This window comes from Saccopteryx bilineata, chromosome 2 (assembly GCF_036850765.1).
Source record: "Saccopteryx bilineata isolate mSacBil1 chromosome 2, mSacBil1_pri_phased_curated, whole genome shotgun sequence".
Classification (NCBI taxonomy): domain Eukaryota; kingdom Metazoa; phylum Chordata; class Mammalia; order Chiroptera; family Emballonuridae; genus Saccopteryx; species Saccopteryx bilineata.
In genome coordinates, this window is record NC_089491.1 from 386,057,881 (window position 1) to 386,069,116 (window position 11,236).

The 11,236-nt window shown below is 50.0% G+C and overlaps 1 protein-coding gene across 1 annotated transcript; it reads left to right on the forward strand.

The window, feature by feature from the left end:
- The first annotated feature begins 16 nt into the window (after positions 1 to 16).
- Positions 17 to 10,715, forward strand: CHRNB1 (cholinergic receptor nicotinic beta 1 subunit). Its single transcript, XM_066264133.1, has 11 exons — positions 17 to 128; positions 213 to 352; positions 901 to 945; positions 2,428 to 2,537; positions 2,637 to 2,745; positions 3,093 to 3,240; positions 3,565 to 3,774; positions 8,057 to 8,280; positions 8,803 to 8,984; positions 9,768 to 9,915; positions 10,198 to 10,715. Exons 1-11 carry the CDS (start codon positions 77 to 79, stop codon positions 10,336 to 10,338), a joined length of 1,509 nt encoding a protein of 502 aa, XP_066120230.1. The 5' UTR covers positions 17 to 76; the 3' UTR covers positions 10,339 to 10,715.
- The last annotated feature ends 521 nt before the right edge of the window (positions 10,716 to 11,236 follow it).

The window sequence follows — 11,236 nt, forward strand, 5'->3', positions numbered from 1 at the left end:
TTGGGCGCCTCGTCACTTCCCCTGCACTGGCTGTCCCGGCGGCTCACTGAGCGAACTCACTGATCGCGGCCGGGCTATGGCCCCAGGGGCGCTGCTGCTGCTGTTGCTGGGGGCGTCACTCGCCCCTGGTAAGTCTGGACCTCAAAGGGACAGTGACAGGGCCAGAGGTCGTGGCCAGACACCAGGGCTTCATTTAGTGTTCTCTCCTCCAGGCGCCCGCGGCTCGGAGGCGGAGGGCAGGCTCCGCGAGAAGCTTTTCTCCGGTTATGATAGCTCTGTGCGGCCGGCGCGGAAGGTGGGAGACCGCGTCGGGGTCCGCGTTGGTCTCAGACTGGCGCAACTCATCAGCCTGGTGAGGGCGTACGCGGGCTGTTGAGGTCAGGCTTCCTGGCGGGCTGGGGCGCGTGGCTTTAGATTGGGCAGGACAGAGGGACCGCTGGGGTGGGAGTAGGCTGAGAGGTGGACCTGCCGCTAGCAGAAAGTGGGTCGAAATCGGCGTGGCTGCTGGACAGCGGGAGAGCCAGATCCAGCGATGAACCTGCCTGTGGACGGATCTTGAAGTGGAACTAGGCTGATGGACTGACTAGAAGGCGGTCTCTGAGGCGGGGTCACAAGTTCGGGCGGAGCTTGGTGCCGGACAAAGTCAATCAACAAAGCGGGTGGAGATTCAGGGTTGGATGAATTACGAGCTGTGGGTGGGGCCAGCCTGGGGGCGGGACTTGTAGAGGAATTGGCTAACACCAATGACTGCAGTAAGTTTCGGGGGTGGAGGCGGGGCTTGGGCCCACGAGGGTGGGACTCAGAAAAAGAGGGGGTGTTTCCAGGGAGAGGTTGAGTGGCCAAACCCGTTCATTTCTCTCCACTTACGTAACTTCTACCTTTTAAACTTTTCCCTTCTAGAACGAGAAGGATGAGGAGATGAGCACAAAAGTGTATTTAGACCTGGTACGGAGACCCCACGGTATGGGAAAGGGAGTCCTGCTGCCTTTACAATGTCCTCGAATGATTGGCTCAGTAAAATATTTTTTGCATCACGAACTCAAAAAATATTCATAGCTGAAACAGAAACTTCAGACAGGCAGACAGGAAGAGAGAGAGACGAGAGAGAAACATCAACTCATAGTTGAGGCACTTTAGTTCACTGATTGCTTTCTCATATGTGCCTTGACCTGGGGCTCCAGCCCAGCCAGTGACCCCTTACTCAAGCCAGTGACTATTATCCCATGTTCAAGCTGGCGACCCCACGCTCAAGCTGGTGAGCCTGCTCTCAAGTTGGCGACCTTGGGGTTTTGGATCTGGGTTCTCAGCATCCCAGGTCTACGCTCTATCCACAGTGCCACCACCTGGTAAGGCTTATTCTAATTTTGTTTTGGAAACACTGGTTTGGGGCCCCTAATTTGATTCCTAATCCACCAACGGGTCGGATACTGCAGTTTGAAAACCATTGTTATAGGCCTGACCAGTGGTTGCACAGTGGCTAAAGCGTAGGCTTTGGACGCTGAGGTCCCAGGTCACTGGCTTAGCTGGAGCCCTCTGGTTAAAGGCACATATGAGAAGCAATCAGTGAACAAGTAATGTGATGCAACAACTACCAGTTGATGCTTCTATTTTTTTTTTTTTTAGTTTATTTTTCTGAAGCTGGAAACGGGGAGAGACAGTCAGACAGACTCCCTCATGCGCCCGACTGGGATCTACCCGGCACGCCCACCAGGGGGCGACGCTCTGCCCACCAGGGGGCGATGCTCTGCCCCTCCAGAGCGTCGCTCTGTTGCGACCAGTGCCACTCTAGCGCCTGGGGCAGAGGCCAAGGAGCCATCCCCAGCGCCCGGGCCATCTTTGCTCCAATGGAGCCTTGGCTGCCGGAGGGGAAGAGAGAGACAGAGAGGAAGGAGAGGGGGAGGGGTGGAGAAGCAGATGGGCGCTTCTCCTGTGTGCCCTGGGCGGGAATCGAACCCGGGACTTCTGCACGCCAGGCCGACGCTCTACCACTGAGCCAACCGGCCAGGGCCCAGTTGATGCTTCTTATCTCTCTCCCTTCCTGTGTGTCTGTTGCTGTCTGTCTCTCGCGCGAGCGCAAAAAAGAAAAAGAAAACCATTGTTTTAGAGCAGCGGTTCTCAACCTGTGGGTCGCGACCCCCAGGGTCATGACCCACAGGTTGAGAACCGCTGTTTTAGAGGATAGCTAGTGCTACGTCCTCGTTGTTATTGACTAAAAAATTGGGGCCCATTGAGAGGGAAGGGGTAATTAGCTGATGGAGTCTGAGCAAGTGCAGATGGAGCCAGAATTAGAACCCCCAGCCTCCAGGAACACAGCCTATGCCTGCGCTCCTCCCCACGCTTGCACTCACTGCCTGCTTCCATGGGACAGTTCAAGTTTCCTGCCAGCCTCCAACCCCTAACAGCCCCCCTCAGCCTCTGCTTCCCTAGGAATGGACTGACTACAGGCTAAGCTGGGACCCAGCAGAGCATGAGGACATCGATTCACTCCGCGTCACTGCTAAATCCGTGTGGCTACCAGATGTGGTGTTACTAAACAAGTAAGATCTTTCCAAACTGGGGGTGGGGGAGGCCTCCGGAAGGGCGTGGCACCCAGAGGACAAGGCCTGATCCCAGGTGAGAAGATTCCTTCCCCACAGCAATGACGGCAATTTTGACGTCGCTCTGGGCATTAACGTCCTGGTAGCCTCCGACGGTTCCGTGCGCTGGCAGCCCCCAGGCCTCTATCGCAGCAGCTGCAGCATCCAGGTCTTTGGGTTCTGCCTGGGAAACTCTAGGCGCTCCTAGAAACCCTCCCTCCTCAGACATCCTGACCCCATCCTTCCTCCATTATCTCCCCATGACCCTCACATCTCTCTCGCCCTCCTGATTTTCCATTGTTTCATCTTCTCTGTTCACTTCCTTGACTTCCAGTCTTCCTCAATAATTTCCCGTCATGGCCCATGGCTTCACCTAATAACCTTCCAATTCCTTTGTGACCCCCACTTCCCTGTGATGTCTCCTGGTGGCCCCCCTCTGCTTGATGCTTCATATCCTCTGACTCCCCCACCCTGACCAGTACTCTGCCAGCTCTAGTGACTCCTGCTTCCATCCAGGTCACCTACTTTCCCTTTGACTGGCAGAACTGCACTATGGTGTTCAGTTCCTATAGCTATGACAGCTCAGAGGTCAGCCTGCGGACTGGCTTGGGTCCGGATGGGCAGGAGCTGCAGGAAGTGCACATTCATGAAGGGACCTTCATTGGTGAGTATGCATGGCTCCCACATCCATGAGTTTTATGACTCCTTATTTATAACAGGCTGATAAATATACTCCATCAGCGATGACCAATACAATCCCTTGGTATCAGCAAGATAAGTATGACTATCTACATTTTGCACATATGGAAACTGAGACTTATTTAAGCTTATTATAGATGGGCTGTGCAGCTTAGTGTCCACAGCTAGCCCCTTATCACATCAGCCGCCTCTGCTCTAGAATGTAGCAGAGCAAGCCAGATCCAACACCTACAAGGACCAGGTCCCACATCTGTTTCCCCTTCCTCTGTTTTTCTCCTTCTCCCCCAAGAGAATGGCCAATGGGAGATTATCCACAAGCCTTCTCGGTTAATGCAGCCCCCAGTGGATACCCGGGGCGGGGGTGAAGGACAGCGTGACGAAGTCACCTTCTACCTCATCATCCGCCGGAAGCCCCTCTTCTACCTGGTCAATGTCATCGCCCCATGCGTCCTCATCACTCTCCTGGCCATCTTTGTCTTCTACCTGCCACCAGATGCAGGTAAGGGGGAAAGGGCCCCAGACCTCCTTTTAACCAATACTTCAGCTTCTTCCTCTACACCCTGAATCCAGATAAGGTTTTCCTGCCAAGTCAAGCTTTCCTGCCATGGATCGCACCTCAGCAATTTCACTCAGGTTTTCTCTTCAACCAGAGCCTTTTCATCTGGATCCAGATTTCCCTCCCACTTCATGCTCTGCCTCTTCTGCTGCCCACTTCTTTCCACCCAGTAATTTCTGAACTCTTTACATCAGAATCCAGTATCTCATCCTTGAAACCTCAACCCCTTGGATCAACATACTCCTGGGTTAGACAGCTCTCCTTTTCCCTGTCCTCATTCCTGGTATCCTGCTTCCTTCACTTTTTATTTTTTGTCTTCCCTCACTTTTTAGACATCTACTAGTCTCTTAACCTCCCATTTCTCTGGAAACAATAGCTAGCCTTTTTCTAGGAGGCAGAATAATGCGGTAAAAGTAACCTTGGGCAAATTCTTTAATCTCTATGTGTCTCAGTTTCCTAATCTGGAAATGGGGACAATTATTGTTCCTACTGAATATAGTTATTTTGAGGATCAACTGAATTCATAGAACTATGCCTGGTACCCAGTAAATTCTAGATAAGTGGTGGTATTGTCTTTGCTGTTTTTGAATACTTGCTGTAGGGCAATATAATCAAGATGTTACATGGATTAACTCAATTCTAACCTATACAACAATTCGGTGAGGTAAGTACTGATTTGACTTCCCATTTTATAGGATAAAGAGGCTGAGTGAGTTTAAGTCATTTGCCTGACATTACACAATTAGAGAGACGCAATGTTGCTATTCCAACCCTGGTTAGTGCCAGTCTGATTCAAAGGCAGATATCCTTAACTCTGGTATTCAAATCATGCTTTCCTTCTCTTTAAAATCAAGTCCTCTTGCCCTGGCTGGTTGCCTCAGCGGTAGAGCATCAGCCTGGCGTGTGGAAGTCCTGGGTTCGATTCCCAGCCAGGGCACACAGGAGAAGCATCCATCTGTTTCTCCACCCTTCCCCCTCTCCTTTTTCTCTATCTCTCTCTTTTTTTTAATTTTTAAAATTTATTTATTCACTTTAGAGAGGAGAGAGAGAGAGATAGAGAGAAAGAGAGAGAGAAGGGGGAGGAGTGGGAAGCATCAACTCCCATATGTGCCTTGACCAGGTGAGCCCAGGGTTTTGAACTGGCGACCTCAGCGTTTCCAGGTCAACACTTTATCCACTGCGCCACCACAGGTCAGGCTATCTCTCTCTTCCTCTCCCATAGCCAAGGCTCCGTTGGAGCAAAGCTGGCCCCAGGCCCTGAGAATGGCTCCATGGCCTGCCCCTCAGGTGCTAGAATGGCTCCCGCTGCAATGCGGCAATGCCTCAGATGGGCAGAGCATTGCCCCGTGGTGGACATGCCGGGTGGATCCCAGTTGGGCGCATGCGGGAGTGTCTGACTGCCTCCCTGCTTCTAACTTTGGAAAAATACAAAATAATAATAGTAAATAAAATCAAGTCCTCTGTCTACCTAGGGAAGGAGAGTGATGCAGCTCTAGAACAATTTCCAAATGTAACTTTTACTTCCTTCTGGAGCAAGGCAAATTTTGGAACCAGATATTATAGGACTAAAGTAGAGCAAATGATAAAAGTTACTTATTTTGTTCTGTTGGTTAGCTCAGTTAGTTAGAGCATTGTCCTAAAACGCCAAGGTTGTGGGATTGACCCTTGCTCAGGGCACATACAGGAACAGAGTGATGTTTCTGTCTCTCTTACTCTCTCCATTCCTCCTCTATAAAAGCAATAAATTTTTATTTTTTATTTTTTTTAATTATTTTTTTAAGTTACTTATTTAAATACTTTCCATGAAGTTTGCAGTGCCTGTTGTATGCCACAGGAATAATCAACCAGCGGGCATACATGTCCATAACTTTTTCACTTTTAGTGATAGGATTTAAAAGTATTTTTTATTTATTGATAGATTTGGTAAGAGAGAAAGGGAGAGAGACAGAAAGAAAAAGGAACAGCAGTCTTCCTCTATGTGCCCTGACCGGCGATCCAACGGGCAACCTCTGCGCTTCGGGACAAAGCTTTCAACAACCAAACTACCCGGTTAGGTCATAGTGATAGAATTTGATCTACATTTTAACAGGATCAATTTGGCTGCTCTTTTGAGAACAGAAAGGGGTAAGAGCAAAGGACAAAGCAAAGAGGAGGCCTTTAAAATAATGCAGACCCGTCCTGACTAGACAACTCAATTGGTTAGGGCAGTGGTCCCCAACCTTTTTTTGGGCCACAGTCAGGTTTAATGTCAGAAAATATTTTCACAGACCGGCCTTTAGGGTGGGACGAATAAATGTATCACTTAACTGAGACAAGCGTCAAGAGTGAGTCTTAGACGGATGTAACAGAGGGAATCTGGTCATTTTTTTTTTTTTTTTACAGGGACAGAGAATCAGAGAGAGGGATAGACAGGGACAGACAGACAGGAACGGAGAGATGAGAAGCATCGATCATTAGTTTTTCATTGCGCGTTGCGACTTCCTAGTTGTTCATTGATTGCTTTCCCACATGTGCCCTGACCGCGGGCCTTCAGCAGACTGAGTAACCCCTTGCTGGAGCCAGCGACCCTGAGTCCAAGCTGGTGAGCTTTTTGCTCAAGCCAGATGAGCCCGCGCTCAAGCTGGTGACCTCGAGGTCTCGAACCTGGGTTCTTCCACATTCCAGTCCATCACTCCATCCACTGTGCCACCACCTGGTCAGGCTCATTTTTAAAAAATAAAACATCGTTCAGCCTGACCAGGCGGTGGCGCAGTGGATAGAGCGTTGGACTGGGATGCCGAGGACTCAGGTTCCAGACCCCGAGGTTGCCAGCTTGAGCGTGGGCTCATCTGGTTTGAGCAAGAGCTCACCAGCTTGGACCCAAGGTCACTGGCTCGAGCAAGAGTTTGGTCTGCTTGGTTTGCTGAAGGCCCGTGGCACATATGTCAAGGCACATATGAGAAAGCAATCAATGAACAACTAAGGTGTTGCAATGCGCAACGAAAAACTAATGATTGGTGCTTCTCATCTCTCCATTCCTGTCTATCCCTCTCTCTGACTCTCTGTAAAAACAAAAACAAAACCAAAAAAAACCATCGTTCAGACTTAAATATAAATAAAATGGAAATAATGTAAGTTATTTATTCTTTCTCTGTGGACCGGTACCAAATGGCCCACGGACCAGTACTGGTCCACGGCCCGGGAGTTGGGGACCACTGGGTTAGGGCATCCTCAGGATATTCAGGGTTGCCAGTTTGATCTTGGGTCAGGGTACATACAGGAACATATAGGTGTTTCTATCTGTCTGTCTTTCTCTTCCCCTGTTCTCTCTCTCAAATCAATAAGTAAATTTAAAAACATAATAACTCAAGGCCCTGGCCGGTTGGCTCAGTGGTAGAGCGTCGGCCTGGCATGCAGGAGTCCCGGGTTTGATTCCCGGCCAGGGCACACAGGAGAAGCGCCCATCTGCTTCTCCACCCCTCCCCCTCTCCTTCATCTCTGTCTCTCTCTTTCCCTCCCGCAGCCAGGGCTCCATTGGAGCAAAGTTGGCCTGGGTGCTGAGGATGGCTCCATGGCCTCTGCCTCAGGCGCTAGAATGTCTCTGGTTGCAACAGAGCAATGACCCAGATGGGCAGAGCATCTCCCCCTGGTGGGCGTGCCGGGTGGATCCCGGTCGGGCGCATGCAGGAGTCTGTCTGACTGCCTCCCCATTTCCAACTTCAGAAAAATACAAATAATAATAATAATAATAATAATAACTCAGACCTGAGGTAATGGTGATTTATACCAGGGTGATAGGGGTAGATGTTATAGGTCATCAGTTTCACAGTGTATTTTGAAGATAGAGCCATTAAAATTTGCTATGAATTGGATCTGGGATGAAAGAAGAGAGTTGAGAATGACTCAAACAGTTTTGGCTTGTGCCACAGGAAAGATGAGGTTGTTATTTATGAAACGGGGGAGACTATGAGAGGAGCTGGTGATGAGGGAATCAGGTTTTATACATGTTAAGTTTGAGATGTTATTGTACATCCAAGTGGAGAAGTTAAACTGGCAGGTGAATAGAAGTCTGGAGTTTAAGCAAATAAGTCCAAGCTGGAGGTATAAATGTAAGAGTCATTTGCATGTAGTTGGCCCTTCCAAAAGCCTATTGTTGAGTGAGCTGGAAAACATAGTCACCAATCATGTCATGAGGATTGTCTTCTGGCAAAGCCTAATCCTTCTGCCTTCCCCTCTGCCTTCCAAGGAGAGAAGATGGGGCTCTCAATCTTTGCCCTACTGACTCTTACTGTGTTCCTGCTACTGCTGGCTGCCAAAGTGCCCGAGACCTCCCTGGCTGTCCCCATCATTATCAAGTACCTCATGTTTACCATGGTCCTCGTCACCTTCTCAGTCATCCTTAGCGTTGTTGTTCTCAACCTGCACCATCGCTCACCTCACACCCACCAAATGCCCCTTTGGGTTCGTCAGGTAAGAAAATCTCGTCTAGGCCCTGGCTGGTTGGCTCAGCGGTAGAGCGTCGGCCTGGTGTGCGGGGGACCCGGGTTCGATTCCCGGCCAGGGCACATAGGAGAAGCGCCCATTTGCTTCTCCACCCCCCCCCTCCTTCCTCTCTATCTCTCTCTTCCCCTCCCTCAGCCAAGGCTCCATTGGAGCAAAGATGGCCCGGGTGCTGGGGATGGCTCCTTGGCCTCTGCCCCAGGCGCTAGAGTGGCTCTGGTCGCGGCAGAGCGACACCCCGGAGGGGCAGAGCATCGCCCCCTGGTGGGCAGAGCATCGCCCCTGGTGGGCGTGCCGGGTGGATCCTGGTCGGGCGCATGCGAGAATCTGTCTGACTGTCTCTCCCCGTTTCCAGCTTCAGAAATTTAAAAAAAAAAAGGAGTGTTAGAGGGGGCTTTTAGAAGGGAACCCGGGTCCCCTGCACGCCAGGCCGACGCTCTACCACTGAGCCAACCGGCCAGGGCCTAACACTCCTCTTCTTATACTTTGTAGATCTTTATCCATAAACTGCCTCTGTACCTGGGTCTGAAGAGGCCCAAACCCGAGAGAGACCAGATGCTAGAGCAACCTCCTGCGGCGCTCAGGGATTATCCGGGAAGTGGCTGGGGTCGAGGAACAGATGAATATTTCATCCGGAAGCCACCGAACGATTTTCTCTTCCTCAAATCCAACAGGTAGTACCTACTCAGGGGAGGGAGAACTACAGTTCCCTGAAGACTTTACGAGGACGGCCTAAGCTTCCGAAAGGTGCTTTGGTTGAGCATCATGGGAGTCGTAGTATCCCTTCTGCTACCCACTTTGCTGAAAGTTGGGAACTAAAGCATCAAGGAAACCTTAGAGCAGGGGTCCCCAAACTAAGGCTCGCGGGCCGCATGCGGCCCCCTGAGGCCATGTATCCGGTCCCCGCTGCACTTCTGGAAGGGGCACCTCTTTCATTGGTGGTCAGTGAGAGGAGCATAGTTCCCATTGAAATACTGGTCAGTTTGTTGATTTAAATTTACTTGTTCTTTATTTTAAATATTGTATTTGTTCCCGTTTTGTTTTTTTACTTTAAAATAAGATATGTGCAGTGTGCATAGAGATTTGTTCATAGTTTTTTTTGTAGTACGGCCCTCCAACAGTCTGAGGGACAGTGAACTGGCCCCCTGTGTAAAAAGTTTGGGGACCCCTGCCTTAGAGGGAGAGGAGGAATTATTACAGAAGGCTGGCGAGGAGAGCCAGAAAGGCTGTTTTCCCTCCCATTGATTTGAGAGAGACATCAACTCATTCCATTTAGTTGTTGTGCACTCATTGGTTGCGTCTCGCGAGAGCCCTGACCAGGGGCGGAGCCGGACGACGCTGTGTCTGCTGAGCTACCGGCTCTAAACCGGGTAGGGTGTTGGGGCCGGGACTTCAGCCCGAGCGCAGGCTGCGTCTTTGCACCCCCGGGCATGACTAAACGGTCCCGCCTCTTCCAGGTTCCAGCCTGAACTGTCTGCCCTGGATCTACGGCGACCTATCGATGGGCCAGCCCGGGTTGTGGTCCTACCCCCGGAGCTACGGGAGGTTGTTTCCTCGATCAGTTACATCGCTCGACAGCTACAGGAACAAGAAGACCACGACGCGGTAAGTCCCTTGAGGGTGGAGCAGGGTTGAGCCTGGGTGGCCTTGGCTCCACCCGGAAACCCAGACCCTGCCCCTAACACTCATTCTTTATTTTTTGACTGGAAGTTTGTCTCACTTGGTCCCACCCCCTGCTTCCCGATTGGTTCTCTACTCTCACCAATCGCCCGTAGCTTCGCCCTCTTTCGCTGTGGGCCCTAGTCTAGGAGTTGTGGTAGGACGACAAGGGGGCTTAGGGAGTCCTAACCTAGGTCTGGAGGAACATTTTCTTCTGTCTACTTCCAGTTGAAGGAAGATTGGCAATTTGTGGCCATGGTAGTGGACCGCCTCTTCCTGTGGACCTTCATCATCTTCACGAGTGTGGGGACCCTTGTCATCTTCCTGGATGCCACATACCACTTGCCCCCTGCTGACCCCTTTCCTTAAGTCCCAGGGCCAAGACCCTCATCCTTGGCCAGCTAAATTGAGAGTTTGGCGGTGCTCTAGAGCCCTATCCCTTTCTGCCTCTTCATTCCACTAGGGAAAGTCATCTCATTTTGTCTCCAGGCAGAGAGCCCAAGTGAGACTGGGCGTAGGAAGCCTTGGGCCCACCAGTAATGCACTATCAGCTTATATAATCTTTGGCTTCTTAAAGAAATTCCTTAGACTATCACCCAGTTTCCCAGTAAAATGGAACAAAGTACAAGAACTAGACTGCAAGCCTTATGAGGGCAGGAACTCTTGTCTTGTTCACTGTAATATCTACAGCACCTAGTGCATATCCTACTTAACATTTGTTGAATAAATGTTATGTTTGCATGTTGGGACTAGTGGTCATTTTTACCTTGTTTATACCTTTCTGTAACTTATGTTCTGAAATATTATCTTTAGGATAAGGAAAAAGGTTATTTCTAAAAGGGTTTATTTGTAATGAGGTGGGGAAAGCACACTTAAAAAATATTCAAGTTCCAGCTTTGGTACTCAAACTCTGGACAAGCTACCAAACTGCTCTGTCTCCAAATCTGTATAATGGAACTAATAATAGTATTGGCCCTATAGTCTGAGAATATGAGATGGGAACAAAAGTACTAGGTAGTATGTATCAGAGGTTGTAAACTAGTGTTTCATTTGGTCCATGACATTAGCCTGCATAACTTTATATTTGAATTAGTTCGCTTTTAAAATTTGAATATTTTTTCACCCCAATAAATTCAATTTAAAAAATTTGGTCTGACCAGGCGGGAGTGCAGTGGATAGTGCATCAGCCTGGGATGCTGAGAACCCAGGTTTGAAATCCCAAGGTCGCCGGGTTGAGTACAGGCTCATCCGGCTTGAGTGTGGGATC

What these genes read in the sequence shown, in the direction of transcription:
- CHRNB1 (XM_066264133.1), top strand. Translation starts at nt 77, where the DNA reads ATGGCCCCAGGGGCGCTGCTGCTGCTGTTGCTGGGGGCGTCACTCGCC. An exon ending in CTACCTGCCACCAGATGCAG is followed by an intron (nt 3,775 to 8,056) that starts GTAAGGGGGAAA and finishes CTGCCTTCCAAG; the next exon opens with GAGAGAAGATGGGGCTCTCA. An exon ending in AACAAGAAGACCACGACGCG is followed by an intron (nt 9,916 to 10,197) that starts GTAAGTCCCTTG and finishes GTCTACTTCCAG; the next exon opens with TTGAAGGAAGATTGGCAATT.